Source organism: Epinephelus moara, chromosome 13, assembly GCF_006386435.1.
Source record: "Epinephelus moara isolate mb chromosome 13, YSFRI_EMoa_1.0, whole genome shotgun sequence".
Classification (NCBI taxonomy): Eukaryota; Metazoa; Chordata; class Actinopteri; order Perciformes; family Serranidae; genus Epinephelus; species Epinephelus moara.
Genome location: NC_065518.1, coordinates 16,435,527 through 16,451,429, shown reverse-complemented (window position 1 = coordinate 16,451,429; position 15,903 = coordinate 16,435,527). Strand labels below are relative to the sequence as shown.

General features: G+C 39.9%; 2 protein-coding genes across 4 annotated transcripts in view; both read right to left on the bottom strand.

The window, feature by feature from the left end:
- ghdc (GH3 domain containing) overlaps positions 1–6,026 on the bottom strand; it is a 10,222-nt gene extending 4,196 nt beyond the window's left edge. The window contains exons 1-6 of the mRNA XM_050060715.1: positions 5,809–6,026; positions 5,325–5,615; positions 3,411–3,607; positions 3,133–3,327; positions 1,847–1,966; positions 1,130–1,427 (exon numbers count right to left, since the gene is read on the bottom strand). Coding sequence (XP_049916672.1) covers positions 1,130–1,427; positions 1,847–1,966; positions 3,133–3,327; positions 3,411–3,607; positions 5,325–5,615; positions 5,809–5,893 — 1,186 coding nt within the window. The 5' untranslated portion in view covers positions 5,894–6,026. The remainder of the gene's footprint in view (positions 1–1,129; positions 1,428–1,846; positions 1,967–3,132; positions 3,328–3,410; positions 3,608–5,324; positions 5,616–5,808) is intronic.
- Positions 6,027–7,065: 1,039 nt separating this feature from the next.
- LOC126399976 (FERM domain-containing protein 6-like) lies at positions 7,066–12,815 on the bottom strand. 3 transcript variants are annotated; one of them, XM_050060345.1, is made up of 13 exons: positions 12,702–12,815; positions 12,350–12,440; positions 12,116–12,195; positions 11,798–11,856; positions 10,706–10,937; positions 10,475–10,630; positions 9,979–10,044; positions 8,558–8,626; positions 8,292–8,466; positions 7,973–8,137; positions 7,676–7,798; positions 7,559–7,581; positions 7,066–7,470 (listed from the first exon to the last, which is right to left on the bottom strand). In XM_050060345.1, the coding sequence occupies exons 1-13, from the start codon at positions 12,771–12,773 to the stop codon at positions 7,429–7,431; spliced, it is 1,353 nt and encodes a 450-aa protein (XP_049916302.1). In that variant the 5' UTR covers positions 12,774–12,815; the 3' UTR covers positions 7,066–7,428. The 3 variants fall into 3 exon arrangements, with proteins under 3 accessions (XP_049916302.1, XP_049916303.1, XP_049916304.1); XM_050060346.1 differs by having other exon boundaries at positions 7,676–7,795; XM_050060347.1 differs by having other exon boundaries at positions 10,706–10,934.
- Positions 12,816–15,903: the final 3,088 nt, after the last annotated feature.

The window sequence follows — 15,903 nt, the reverse complement described above, 5'->3', positions numbered from 1 at the left end:
TGTTTGGGTTGTCTTGATTATGACAAGTTGACATTAATCAAAGTGACATTACCAGAAGTTGTCTTTGTCATGACAAGTTGACATTAATCAAAGTGACATTACCAGAAGTTGTCTTTGTCATGACAAGTTGACATTAATCAAAGTGACATTACCAGAAGTTGTCTTTGTCATGACAAGTTGACATTACATTTGTTTGGGATGTCCTTATTATGACAACTTGACATTAACCAGGATGACATTACCAGAAGATGTCTTTATGTTAATGTCAACCCAAACAATGTCAACTTGTCATTACAAATACCGAATGACACTTAATAACAGCAGTCATAAACGTTTATGACATGTACATAATATTTATGACAAATTCATGATAGTGTCATGTCATAGGTATGACAGTATCATGTCACCCTGATGTAGATACCTTCAAGTAAAGTGTTAACAGTTTTTTTTTTTTTTGAAGGCCAAACCAGAAGTTAGTGCTGCCCTGGTTCCTTTGTCAAAAATCCAATGGGCTTTTTCCATTGGATATTGGCTTGTTGCACAAAATAAGCTCTGTGCCAAATGAACATTTCTGATACTTGCATGTTTGTTCAGCACAATAATCTTCACAATGATCAGTTTTTATGAGTTGTGCAGCCTAAATACAGTCGCCAGAAGTAAAATGCTAACGTTAGCCCATAAAAGGAACTACACCATGGTAACATGACCTCGCTGTCACCACCAGAACTAGGCTGTTGAGCTGTATTTGGCGTGATGACATTCTGTAGTCTCATATAGCCACTTGTTGGCAACCGCCTTTTTTTAAAGACACATAAAAGCTTTAAAATTCACAAGTGGGATATTTACTGATGTATTTTATTTCTTGGAACAAAACATGACGGTGTCTTTTGCTTGTGTTAAACAGAAACCTTAATACAGGCATCTCATAAAAATCCATTGACTTTAAGGTGAGAGAATTGTAGAGCCAAAATGCTAACTGATTTCTGCGTTTAAGGACTTATTCCTGCACTACTCTATACTACACTACTGACCGTAGATACGTGTCTTACTTGGAAACGTAACAGGCCACTCCCCACCAAAACTTTGAGAGCAGATGTTCCCACAGAGGTGTCTGTGGTCAGGTTCCTACCTTCAGTCGCAGCGTAGAAAGGTGAATAGAAAGGCACTCCCTGGCAGTAGTTCTCCCTCAACATTTCCCCATAGATCTGATTGGAGCCTGAGTCCACTGCCAGCACCAGGTGAAGATGAGGCCACACACGCTTGGCAATCCCACGGAAGCCGTCCTGGAAGTGGGCCCGGAGCTGAGTGGCCCTCTCTGGGTCCGGCTTAATCAGAGCCTCGAGTCTGGACCTCACTTTGGGCTCCAGAGCCAGAGCGCTGCTGACCTTCCCTCGTTCAATGTCCTCCACGAGCTCCTGCCAGCGATCCTGTGGGACGGAGAGGAGATCGGAAAGAAATTACTTTTCTAATCCTTTCTCCATCTAACAAATTACCTGAGCTTTTCTTTCAGTCGCTGGGAGCCTGACACCTGACTCAAGACTTCATCCCACTTAACGAGAAAATGTTCCAGGGGGACTCAAACCAGGCGTCCGTGAGAGGATACAGCAGTAAAGAACGTTTCCATCAAATCAAAAATAGAGCGCTACTGTTAGATGAAATTCTGTTCCTTCAATATATCGGACAACTTCTTGGAGTTAAGACAGATTTTCCTGCTTTTTTATGCCTCTAATGACATAAACAGAGACGAGCATGATGCATTAAAGGAGTAAAATAAATGCAGAGCGTGTATTTACATGACACACAACCATTATCTGTATAATAAATCATGACATGAGCCGTGCTGTACCTGTAAAGCACTGAAAGCATAGAAGACTGTGGACGCAAAGTTGGACTCCAGCGTTCCCACACTGGGGTCTTTGAGAGCGAACAGGAGGTGCAGGTAGAGGGTGTCCTTCTCACTAGGGACCTGACAGAAAGGACAGAGAATGGTACAATCCATTAAAATGTAAAATAATAAACAAATTCTGCATGAAATTCAAATCAAAAATACAAAAGACATAACACATCTTTATATAAAGTAGGTTATTTGAAGGTATTTCTGCAATATTTTCATTTTCAGTGCAGAATTATACATTTGTTAATAATCTAGAGATGTTTTATAAAGACATTTTTCTTATTCTACAACACTTGTAAAGTAAAAATGCAGAATTACTACAGTAAATATCTGTAATTTCAAATTAATCTGTAGACTAACTAAAGGTTTTTACTGTCATTTGTATTTGGCAACTGTTGCTGTGACTTTTTTTTCTCCACTTGTTTTTACATTAAATTTGAGGTTTTACTCCAAAAAAAAGGAGAAAGTTGCCCAAATTTTACATTTAGCAATAAAATGTATATTTTATTTTAACGTAGAATTCAATGTAAGACCATTAAGCAATTGAATAATCCTGTTAAAAATCTATAATTTCACATTTGTCAATTTAAAGATTACAGCCATATATTTTATGGTTAGTAGTTTTAATCAAAGTTATTTATTTTATGCCATCTACACTTTATGTTGCAAAAAAATGTAAAACTAGAGTGACACTTGAAGAGCACAGAACTCCACCAAGACCAAATGCCCTATCTCAAAATGTTAAAAAATAATTTGTGTATCTACCCTGTAATATAGATCCACTCAAAATTTAATGGGTTCTTTCTTGACACATGCTTCAACCTTTCACCAAGTTTTATGAAATCAGGCCAGTAGTTTTTCTGTAATCCTGCTGACAAACAAACCAAACTGAAAACATAACCTCCTTCACATGAATTTTATAGATACTTTCAATTAAGGGACTACTACAAAAGGGAAATCAAATCAGATTCTTCCAAGGAGGTGAATTGTGTTATCCTAATCATAATTAAAGCATATCAGGAAAGTTACATAGGAATAATTTTGGCATTATATCAAGGACTGAATATGAATGATTAACATTCAACTAAATATATCAAGGTGAAATGAGAGAAAGAACTCAATGTAGAAATCTTTTTAATGTAACTGTTTGAATAAAGACTGAAGTGAAAAAACAAAAACAAAATATAACCTCCTTGGCAGAGATAACAAGATTTAAGACGTGAAACTCTTAAGTATACCTCAAAGGCGGGTGCTGGGGTGGTGTAGAGGTTGAGCATGTGGCGTGAGGAGGCTGGTGTGGAGGAGTTTGGTCCGATGGGAATCCCGGCCTCAGACTGGCGAAAAGTAGGCGAGTAGAAGAACTTGGTGGTGCGCTGGAGGCTGTCGGTCTCAGGAAATGCTCTTCCCATGGCATCCAAACACACGGTCACTCCCTGGTGGAAACAGTAACACAGTGTGGAGCCAGCAGCTGGGCCAACACATCATCATCAACATCATCATCATCATGTAGCCTCACCTGCAGGAAGAACTCAGTGTTGGTGTCCTTGGTGCTGAGCAGCATGGCGCTGGCTCCTGAGGTCCCAGAGGTCATGGCCAGGATCAGCGGCTTCTCAGCAATGATCACCTTCTCCTCTCCTGCAGCGATGCGACTGATGAGCTCACGATAGTGCTCATATGTGGTGATGGGGTGACGCGCCCGGAAGCTGCCGCTGTCTGAAAAATAACAACCAGTTTTTAAGTTTTCTGTTCATGAGTCAAATCTGTTTTTACAAGTCATTTAATTTTTTAATTACACTAACTGTTCCCTAAAGCCCCCTTCAGAGTATTTTAGTGATTCATCCCTCTCTGCAGTAATACTGTCATTCATAGCCAAAGCAACCATTCAGGACACTGAGATATGGATTTGTTTTTGTCTCAGGAAATTTGGGAGCTTTAACAATCTAAGAGGTTTACACTTATTTTATAATTATGAATCAAATACACATGGTGAATGTTTTAAAGGTAGTAGTGTTGTCACTAGTCTTAAATTTAACTGTTTTTAGCAAACAAAGAACATTAATTTAGAGGGACTTTATATTTATCAGAGGTACTTAAATCTGGACAGACAGAAGATTAATCGCCATTTACATTGATAATTGGTTAATTATTATCAATTATTATCAGTACCCTTTTCCAGATTGTCCTGCTCTTTATGCCTCTAATAAATTAACAAGATGGCGCCAATGCAAGTGGCAGCCTTTCATGTAGCTCTGTCTTTGTAGTGTGTTTTTTACCCTTATCCACTGTTTTTCTATCCATATGTGTATCCGTGTCTGTGTCAAAACCTATTGGGGGTCCGTCCGTCTGTGTCAAAACCTATTGGGGGTCCGTCCGTCTGTGTCAAAACCTATTGGGGGTCTGTCCGTCGGTGTCGAAACATACTGTGGGTCCGTCCGTCTGTGTCGAAACCAACTGTGGGTCCATCCGTCGGTGTCGAAACCTACTGTGGGTCCGTCCGTCTGTTTCGAAACCTACTGTGGGTCCGTCCGTCTGTGTCGAAACCTACTGTGTATGTGATACACTGACGACAGATTATGCTGCGTTTCATTTACCTTGGAAGTCAGAGGTCAGAGCTGGGAATGACATCACACCCAAATTGAGAGAGCCATCATAGAATTTACATTTGGCGTTGATGAGGTTTCTCTGACTTTGCGAGTCAGAAATCCAGTATACATTTAGGTACGCTATACAACCCCACTTCAAAAAATCGGAACTATCCCTTTAACGACCTTTTTGCCTGTTATGTAAGGGTTAAATGAATATAAATAATGTGAAGAGGAAGAAAATACAGTAATGTTCAGGTACTAAAGGGGTGAGGCTGTGCTTTCACATTTTAAGTTTAAATCCTGGTTACGGCCCTGCTGTCATACTGACTGTGCAACCTATAGGCCACTGATTCTCAACTAGCGGCCCGTGGGCCAAATCTGACCCGTGACAGGGTGCTGGGTGGCCCCCCAACCATTTTCAAAATTCACAATGAAAATAAAATGATTTACAATGTGGTTTTTTTTGCACTTTTAATGTAAATCAGGTGCCAATGTGCATAAAATGCACCAAAATAGAGCTTGATTAATGAAGGGGAGGACCCCCTTGGACCCCAAACAGAGGTCCAGGCTGCGCCCCAAGTGCCCCTGCATACACCTGACTTGTGCAGGGCTTTTGCCACTGTCCCCTGGCCACCTGTGATTTTGCAAAAGTGGCCCCCGCACACACACACACACACACACACACACACACACACATAACATAAGGTTACATCACAGGCAGTCAGAGGACAGAGGAGGTATTACAACACGTGCAGTTTGTTGTCCTGCAGGAGTTTGACTCACGCTTAAACTCACAAACACCACGTCAAACCCCTCTCACTAAGACCACCTTACTGTTTCCTTACCTTTAATGGAGTTGAAGTCGTACTGTCTTCCATAACATGTGTTTGCGTTTTTACTCAGGCGCTTCAGCAGCGTCTCCTCCTGGACCTGCTTCACATTCAGAGTATCGGCTTCAAGTTTCCTCCTCTGCCGCCTGCCCAGCCAGCCCACACCTTTCACGGCCAGATACTGACTGAGCAGACTGCTCAGGGTCCGCTTCTCACCTCTCATCTTGGAGCTCATGTCCCTCCAGAGCAGCGCCATCCCGGCCAGAGAGACCACACCGAGGGCAGCGGGCAGAGGACGCGGCATCGCTGTGGAGAGGAGTCGGTGTTACACAAGGAACATAAGAGGCCCATGAGCCAGGGGGGGGCGCTGTTAGCTAACATTACACCGTTAGCTGGCTCAGCTACTGCCAACTACACACAGCTGCTCCATCAGACTACACTTACAGCACCCCTTCTCTTCATTTCACACACCCACCTTCATCACACTGAGGACACTTACCCTGATTTTGCCAAATGATGGCGACGGCAACCGATAAAACCGCCAAACAAAGCGGCACGGCAACACGAAACAAACTGAAAGCCATCCTCAGAAAACACTGTGACCTAACGGTGCTGTGTTTTTAACCGCTTGCATATATAATAACGTTTTAACCGCATTTATGCGACAACATCAGAGAGGACTGAACTTTTGCTTTCGCAGGCGTTTGAGCTGCTTCCGTGTTTGGGTCGCAGCCTGACGCGCTGATTGGCTGACAACAGGATGACGTATGACTGAAGTTTGATGATCAGCACACAAACATAATTTTTTTTTTTATAAAAGGAAAGATAACTCAAATTTAGCTTTTTTTTTAAATAATTTTTGGCAAATCATAAACACATAAAATTAAATGTAAAAAATAGAATAACAAAATTTAAAAATTTTAAAAAATATTTAGCTATATTCAAACTCTTAAAAATAATAAATAATAATAAAAAAATTTTTTTTAAAAAAGGAAGAAAGAAAACAGCCACACTGTTGTTTCCATGTTAAGAGTGGACTTTCACGCTTTAAATATATTTTATTTTCATTGCTTATTTACATCTATTATGTAATTTACAATAGTGTGTTTATGCACAATAATGCACCTGTCTATAGCCGCTTATTTATGACTGTATGTTTGTTGATCAGGTTCAATATTAGGCTTAATATAAATAAATGATTTTTTTTTAATTTACATTTATTAGTTTGCAGTGCCCCTTCTTAAATAACTAAATTAAACTAACTAGATAAATAAATAAACAGAAAATATTTTGTCTGGAGCTGTATTTATTGTGGAAGTTGTGATAACTATTTGCTCATTTACATATATTATATAATTTTCAATGTTGTTTTTATGCACAATAATGCATCTTTCTAGCTGCTGAAAATATTTGGTCTGTAACTGTATATATTGCACAAGTTGTGGTTTCACCAGATTCATTGTTTATTGTATTGATCCTTTGTTTTCAGAGCACATTTAGTTTACACCCCCAGAATTTTGAGGGTAAAAGTAATCAATTATAATAAATAATAAATCTTTTCTACATTGTTTGGCAAATTCCATTTAAGTAGGTTAAATTTTGTCATAAATGCCAATTTTTTTCCTGTCTTTGAATTCCTTTTTAAACAACACGCAAACATAAGAGACACATCAAAGAGGCAGATATGTATTAACACCTTAAAATCTTTAATTTATTTTCAAATTGAAAAACTTGTAGTTACACAAAAAGAGGGGAGCAAACACACATGGGTTGAATCTGAAAGAAAACACGAACTTAGAACTTCAAATTAAACAAATGTCCATCTTAACGAGGATAAAGTTAAACTAATAATGTGCAGGTTAAACTAAAGAGAAAGAAACTGCTTACCAGATTTTATTTGTTTATTGCTCATTATTTTCTCCGCTGAAATAATCATTATTTTATTATTAATAACATACACTGTGTCAAAGGCACGTTTGACCTCATGATGCACTGGATGTACAGTAATTATAAGCATAATTTAGGTACACGATCTATCATGTCTATGATGTATGAAAGCTGTAACATTATGGTTCATGTCCTGAGCCTGTGATGACTCCCTCTCGCCTCTGGCTCTACATCAGTCCACAGAAACCTCTTCATCAGCCCTCCTCCTCAGAACCTGCACAAACATCACAGACCACACTGACACCTTTGAAGTCAGGGCCGCGCTGGAAATGTTCAATCAGAGAGATTTGCAGTTTGCTCACCTGTTTCATTTCCATGGCGACAGCTGATAGCGAAAGAGCACAGATAATTATAAAGTGATAAACACACGATGAAGCTCATTCTAGATATGATTTTGTACTCTTTTATTTTGGACTAACCTGCCCAGTAAGAGGAGGGTAACATCAAAGGTCCATCGACAGACAGCTCAGACAGCCATGACACCTCGGCTGGGTCGTCGACAAATAACTCTTCGGGTTCGTCCACACAAAGCTCAAACTCTGCTGTGACATAAACACAGAGATGCTCAGTGTGTTGTCTTGACGTCCTAGGATGCAAGACAACTTTAAGGTTTTTTTTCTGGCAAACAGTCTAATCAAATCAAAGATGGGAGGCACAGAATGACAGCTGACGGAGAGCTGCAACATCTTGGGACATGTTTGTTCCTTTCAGCTGACCTGTGACCTCCTCTTCCTCCTCCTCCTCCTCCTCTTTGGACCAGGCTGCTGCTGTTTCGACTGCAACGCTGAAGTCAGACATGGAGGACGTGAGGCTGTTGCTCCGGAGTCTGTGTGCTAGGCGTGTTGTGTCACAGATGTAGGCCTCTCTGTAGGAGTGAGTGGCTGAAGAAAGACAATCAGGACTGTTTTTACATAAGAAACTGGTTTAAACATCCCATAATATTAGTCTTTTATTATCCTGTTTTCAAAATGCTTTGGCTTGTAATGACTTTGAAGTGAAATTATTAAACAATGGATTTCTTTTCAGATGTCTGACCCTGTATGTCCTCCAGCTGTTGGATGTAGCTGACTGCACCTCTGGTGCTGATGTGGAGCCGGTGACTGTCAGTGAGGTGCCTCAGGACGTGTTTGGCGTGGAAGGCTGACGGAGTGTAGTACACCAGTTTAGAGAGACACAGAGAGCCCACTGCAGTGATTTCAAACCTGCTGCCCTACAGAAAGAGAGACATACAGTGATGTACAGTCCAATACCGTATGTGAATATATGTATGCTTAGGTGTGTGTGTGGTCTTTGGAACCAACCTGGAAGGTGAGGCGCTCGATGTCGCTCCAGGAAAAATCATACAACAGGCACTGCTTCCCCTCCACCTCCTTAAGAAAAGTTTCATTGTTAGAGGTTCAGTGTGTCAGATTTAAGGGGATATAGTGCCATCTAGTGGTGAGGATTGCAGATTACAACCAGCTGAAACTTCTTAAAATACTTTCAGTGTTCTTTGTGTAATTGTCTGCAGAGGTCTCTTCCTCTCCAAAACAAACAGACCAGGTGATTTAAACTGGTAAAATCACTGAATAAAGCAGTTCCAGATTACAAATCCATGTTTTTCTGAAGCTGAAATGTTGTGGAGAGGCTGCGAACTATGGTAGCAGATGCGAAAATGCAAATAGCGCTGCCTAGAGCCACTACACTAAAGAAAACATACGAAGTAAGTAAGTATATTATATTCCATTTCTGCCAGTATATCCTCCTAAATCTTACACACTGGACCTCTGACACATGCAAAGGAGTAAACTGATTGATAAGGTCCAGTAGATGAAGATGAAATAATAGAAATCATCATGTCATAACATTACTCGTGGTGTACCCCAGGGGTCAGTATTGGGACCAAAATTGTTTCTATTATATATAATGACTTATGTAGAGTTTCAAAAACATTAAAATTTGTATTATTTGCAGACGATACACTATTTCACGCTCCAGAGAGTATGTACAGCTGCTTTTTTTTAAATCACTATACATCATCTACTGCTCACTTGTTTTCCTGCATCTTAATTGCTGTGTGGAGGTCTGGGGAATTTATGTACATTACATAATGTTGGATATAGGAAGCACACGAACACACTCTTTTTAAAGTCACATGCATTGAAATTCGGGGACTTGATTAAATAATCTTCTGAGCAATATTCAAAAATTGTTTTGTGACGGAGGGGGGATATAATTTAAAAGGAAAATTAAATCCAAAAAAAACACTGTCTTCATACAACCTTGAAAAGTCTGTGTATTTGAGTGTGTGGGTTGGATTTATGTAGCAGGTTAGATGAGGAGTTAAAAGGAAGCACAACTATAGAGCACTTTAAAAAGATGTACAGACAGATTATTTAGGAGGTATGCAGGCGAAGGGGTGATGCTGATGGGTTGATTGAGATGGACTTTGTATATGTAATATCTAAGACCATTGTTTATTTATCTATATTAATGGTTGTAGATATGTTTGGGATAGTTGTTAACAATTTCCTTTTAAAATGAGACATGAATACTCAGAAGGGGGTACAATTATATACGCATACACTTCTTCCTACTCCTTGTTTTGTTTGCTTTGGTTTGTTTTGTTTTTTTCTCAAAATCAAGTCATTCATTCATTCAAGGCCAAATCTCTCAAGAATGAATGTATATATGCAAAAATAAATTCCCAAACTGTATGTATCGGTCACTGTGGAGGACCCACCTGATAGACATGGACTCCTCTCAGCGTCACACCCAGAAGGATTGAACTTCTCACCTCTCTTTTCTCCTGCTCATAAAATAACAGACGAAGAAGGAGAGTTTGAAATATAAAACATGAGCTCATGTAGCAGATGTTGTTATGTTTCCTCAGTTTAATATTCTAAACAGCCTCACAACTTTCAGATTTTCTGACTGTGCACACCATCACCGTGACAGTAAAGGATGTAGGGGATACATGAAACGGGAGTTAGGGGGTCTTCCACCACGTACCTGTCAAACACTTGATTTCTTGCATCGTAGTGAATATTTGTGCACCAATTTGTACATTTTCTGCATTGATTTATGGTGTAAATATATATATATATATATATATACATATACATACATAAACATACATATACTTTCGTGTTTTTATGGGGATGTGTCTCCCTCTGAAATCTACCCCCATGGTTACAGTATTCTGATGGTTATCTTTGGTTATGTCTGTGCAGTCTGACCTGTCTCATCCTGTAGAAGGTGACTGGTCCGTCCTGCAGGCTGACGGCCTCTCTTATAAACTGCAGGACAGCCTGACTGCGCGTCACACCTCTCAGCTCAGTGTGTAACACCGGGCAGTGCTGGAGCAGGAAGTCTCGCCCACGACGCTTTATCAGCTGAGGACATAACTCATGTTATAAACACACACATATAAATGTAAGGTTAAGATCAGCTCCAAATGGTCACACTACCCAAGAGGGGAAGTAATCCTCAGGAAGAAAGTAATGTCTGTGTTTTCTCCTCCGTCCTCTCTCTTCTCCCTCCTCTTCATCACGCCCCTCTGCTCTTGGCTGCAGATCTCCGACTTCAGCCTGTAGAGCAGAAGCTGCCAGCTGGAAGAACAAAGCTTCCTGATGGCGGCTCTGTGAGCGCAGCACCGTCTGCCTCAGCTCAGCGTAGTAGAGCTGCTGCACTCTGCTGCTGCTGAAACAACCAGAGGACAGAAAATCACAGAGGATCTGTGTCCATAGAAAATATTTAAGAAGTCTCAAAGTTCTGTCTTAAAGTTATTTTAATGAGAAACTTTCTCAAATAATAATAACTCTGTTTTGTTTCTGAAATAATCTGAGACACTAAGTCATTATTTTGAGATAACTAACTCATCAATTTGAAATAAGTAAGTCTTTATTTTGAGATATTAAGTCATTATATCAAGATACAAACTCATTTTGAGAAAGTCTCTCATTATTTTCTGATTCAAATTCATTATGTTAATTTATTAAGTCATTATTTTAAGAAAGTTTCTCATTATTTTGAGACATTCAGTCATTTCGAGATATTAAGTCATTATTTTAAGATACAAACTCATTTTGAGAAAGTTTCTCATTATTTTTGAGACACTAAGTCATTATTTTGAGGTCTCTCATTATTTCCTGATTCTAAGTCATTATTTTAAGATATTAAGTCATTAATTTGAGATAAGTAAAGCCTTATTTTGAGATATTATATTAACATACAAACCCATTATTCTGAGAAAAACTCTCATGGATTTAAGATACAAACTTATTTTGAGAAAGTTTCTCATTATTTTCTGATACTAAGTCATTATTCAAATATATTTAATTATTGTTTTGGGAGAGTTATTAATTACTTTGAGATACGAAGTCCTTATTTTGAGGAAATGTTTCATTATGACTTACAGGATCTTTGTTTTTCATCACATTGGTAGAAATTAGTTTCCATACATAGATGACGTTAAGACAGCGTAGAGAAAATTAATTTCTGTTTATGTGCAGACAGATGAATATTCATCATAAAAAGATGCTGATGGGAATCAAACTTACAATATCAGCCGCCCACTCTCTACATAATACTGCACTCTCAGAAACAGGATGAATGGCACCTGGGAATATATGTAAAGGTAGAATAAATACTTCAACAGAGTCAAAAAGAAATGTTGCTCACTTTGACAGTCTGGTTAATATTTAAAGGAACAAACAGAGATCATATTTCCCTGAACATTAAAAGAACAAAGAGTAGTTTGTACAGAACATCTCTTTGGATTTAAAGCAATTATAATGGTTTGTAAGTTCAGCAGTTTACTGGGGCAGCACTACACGCAGTACTGTCTGTAAATCTTATGGGAAAAGGTTTAATCTCACCATTAAGGATCCTCTGCTCCAAGTTTTACCAAAGTACTTGCTCAGCTTTTGCTCCAAATCAAGAAAGAGGTATTCATTATCTGCGGACAGAAATACACACAGTGAATATTCACTGAGAAAACAGGATCAGGGCTGCTGTACGTTCATTTACCCGCAGCCTCCCTAAACTACAGCATCTCTCAGTAAATGAAGTCAAAACATTTTCTCTTGACTCCCGCACAGACAGCGACTGACCTCTGAGGACAGCCAGACCCAAGACTTGGAGCTCACTGACACCGAGCTGCTTCAACACACTGTCCAACACCTCGTGGCCTCTGGATCTCACCTGAAAAACACACACAAGAATAGTTGTGTTTCAAAATTGTAGTTGTAGAAGCTTTTCCAGTTGAATTACCCTCAATATATCCAATATATATCATAATGATCACATATCAGTGTAGCCTGTGTGTAATACTGGCACATCAATGACAGCCTTTAATGTCAAATGAAATCTGGAGTTCATTTCTTCAGTTCTAAGTAATGCATTAAAATAAAAGACTTAAAAACCACATAAATACGACTCAAACAGGACATAGAGGCCACTCACCATAACAGTGCAGTCCAAGTGCTGCTTGTTCGGTAGAAGGACACACACTTGACGCTTCTGTGTCGTCCTCATGGTCACAGAAGCTTCAGCTGCTCTCAGACCTCCATATATTCTCCTCCTGTCCTCCCATGGGCCAACCAAACAAGCCTCCCTAACCTGCCACGTAATGACTTCACACTCTTGTTGATATGAAACAGAGAAAAGCATCAAAGATTCACATTGCACACGACTTTATCACAGGTTCTTACTACAGAGATGTGTTCTTCTCTTTGGGATTTATTAATTTCTGTATGATATTTACTCACGATGGTTACAAAATGAAAACAGGAATGTGTGAAGTAAAAGCTGAGACGTTGTTGGCAGCATGCTGGATGCTGCTTTAAAACTTGTAAAGATTTGGACATTATTAAGAGAAATAGTGGACAAACGATGATTATCTGTTAGGTATGTTAAAAGTAACTGATTTTAAATCAGTTACTAAGTAGCTGCACTTGCAATTATTATTTTTTAAGCCAATATCTCACAATCACGACTTCATTATTTCGTCAACTCGAGATAATAAAGCTTGTTTTATTGTGATATTGAATTAAATTATGTCAATTCTCAAGAGGCTGATTTCTCCGGATAATGACATCATTTGTCACAAGGAAATGACTTGTTTTCTCAAGATCATGGGATAGTTATGACCCCCTTTACACACTGCATTAAAATGCGTTTTGGGTGATTGGATTCAGTCAGATAGTGCTTGACCACATTAAAGTACAGGTATAAATGCACCCGAAATGTATAGAGGATGGATTGGCCAAACTATCATGACCACTATGAACACAGGTGTAAATGAAATTGCGTTTTAATCCACATTCAATTACATGGGTGGAAATATGTCATCGTGTGTGACTGTTCCAAGCCACTGAGGCAGCAGCTTTTCTCACGTGACGCTGAAGCTGCAGGTCGCACAGTGATCTCTCATCTGATGCTAACACCACCGCCATGTCTCCCTGATCTACAGTATATTCTTCCTCTCAGTCACTGTCTTCAGATACGCTTGTTTCATCCTCGTTAACCTCGCTGTTGCCTTCTAAATCTTCCTGACCGGCTCTACAGACCAGTGAAGATTGCTTTAAATACTTGTTTTATTTTTATGCTAATACTGTCTCTGAAAATGCAGACAATATAATGTTGTGCACACTATTACCGTTCTTCCATTGTCACTCTTGGCCATGGCGAATAAAGCCATGCAGCGCCGATTTGTGTTTCCATTGTCAGTTTAGATGCACTGTGCCACCCTAAGCCATGCCGGAGATGGACCCTCTTCAAAGTAGACCCAGAAGCCGGGCCGCCTGCTCTCAAGCGGGTAGCGGTGACATCTCGACGACCACAGCCAACCTCCAATGATCTTCTTCAAGAAGGTAGCCCTGTTGTAATGGAAATGCAAATCCCTGCTGAGCTGGGCGGACAGCCCAAACCAAGCCAAGCCAAACCATGACTGTAGAAAAGGGTCTATCTATCTATCTTTCTTTCTTTCTATCTTTCTTTCGACCTACCTATCGACCGACCCATCCATCTATCCACCGACCGACCGACCTACCTACCAACTTACCTACTGACCAACCTACCTATCTACATATATTTTTTATTCTTACCATAATAGTTGCTGACAGGCTGGTTTGGACTGTGTTTGGTTGTTTGAGCAGGACAGAGCCATTGGGTCTCAATTTCGACACTGGAGACACATATTAATACCCGGTGTAAATGTAATCAAGTGAAGTCGTATCTAGAAATCACTTTAATGCAAGGTGAAAAGGGGGTCAATTATGGGTACTTATCCATCGGACATTTTCATCTTGCTACAGTTGTCAAGGTGCCATCTACGCTTGCAGACATGGCACTCCTGATCTCTGATAAACATTTAAGTAATAAAGAGGAAGGAACCTTTGGTTGTCTTGTGATAACCGGTTGATTATCTTATTCATTGTTTCGAGTCAACACCATAATTAACTCAGGGTTTCGAAATAAGGACATAAGAAAAAAAAGCTGGTCTCAGCCTCTGTAAAATTGAGAGATATGTTCGGTCATATTCAAAATTCATTCATTTCCGGAACCACTTATGCTGTTGTAGGTCGCGGGGGGGCTGGAGCCTATCCCAGCTGACATTGGGTGAGAGGCTGGGTACACCCTGGACAGATCACCAGACTATCACAGGGCTGACACATAGAGACAGACAACCATTCACACTCACATTCACACCTACGGACAATTTAGAGTCACCAATTAACCTGCATGTCTTTGGACTGTGGGAGGAAGCCGGAGTACCTGGAGGAAACCCACGCTGACACGGGGACAACATGCAAACTCCACAGAGAAGGGCTCCCCCACCCTGGGTTCAAACCAGAAACCAGGAAATGACACCCCCACCCTGGGTTCAAACCAGAAACCAGGAAATGACACTGACACCCAAACATTCACTGTGCCACCCCACACTATAAGATAAATACCTTCACATAAGACAGACAAGACACCGTTGTTAATCTATCATTAATTTATTTAAAAACAAAATCTAATAATGCCAATTGTGCTTTGCTCTGAGAAAGCAAGAACAAAAAAAAAAAAAACAGTGACACTTTTGTTTTTAGTAGCTGGTGATTCTTCGTATAGTAACCACAAGTTCTCTGCTCGTGTGTTTAACTTACAATCTACAGTGCTCTTTTGGAATCCCACACGAAATAATCTTTGTTAACATGCACAAAAACAGAACAGAAAACACAACCAAAGAACACTACAGTGCATCGAAAAGGCACCTGTTCCCCAGATACAGGCATTTTTTTTTATCCTACAAAGTTACATAGTCGTAGAGGGATGTCGTTAATGCAGCTTCAGTAGCGACGAGTCTCAACAATAACCCCCATGTTCATGTTTAAATGTCTGTACCGACTCCGTCGAGCACTCTACCATATCACATTGACCTTTGTGGGGACAGATGAGATACATTCAAGAGGTAAAGTTAACTGCATCTCTAAACAAACGACGATCCGTCTCTGCGACATGATTCACACACTAGACTGTAAAATACAATTCTCAGGTTAAGTAGAGTTCACATTGAAATGTCGATGATTGAAGGCGACCGGAGGAAACATGCAGTACAGTACGTAGAGTGGTTTTATCTTGGCGGCGGCGTCCCTCAGGGCGGGGACTCGTACAGATT

Coding starts and splice junctions, on each gene's coding strand:
- LOC126399976 (XM_050060345.1), bottom strand. CDS start 12,773: ATGAGGACGACACAGAAGCGTCAAGTGTGTGTCCTTCTACCGAACAAG. Junction 8,627..9,978: donor GAGGAGTCCATGTCTATCAG/GTGGGTCCTCCA, acceptor ACTTTTCTTAAG/GAGGTGGAGGGGAAGCAGTG. Junction 7,799..7,972: donor GGAGGAAGAGGAGGTCACAG/GTCAGCTGAAAG, acceptor TTTATGTCACAG/CAGAGTTTGAGCTTTGTGTG.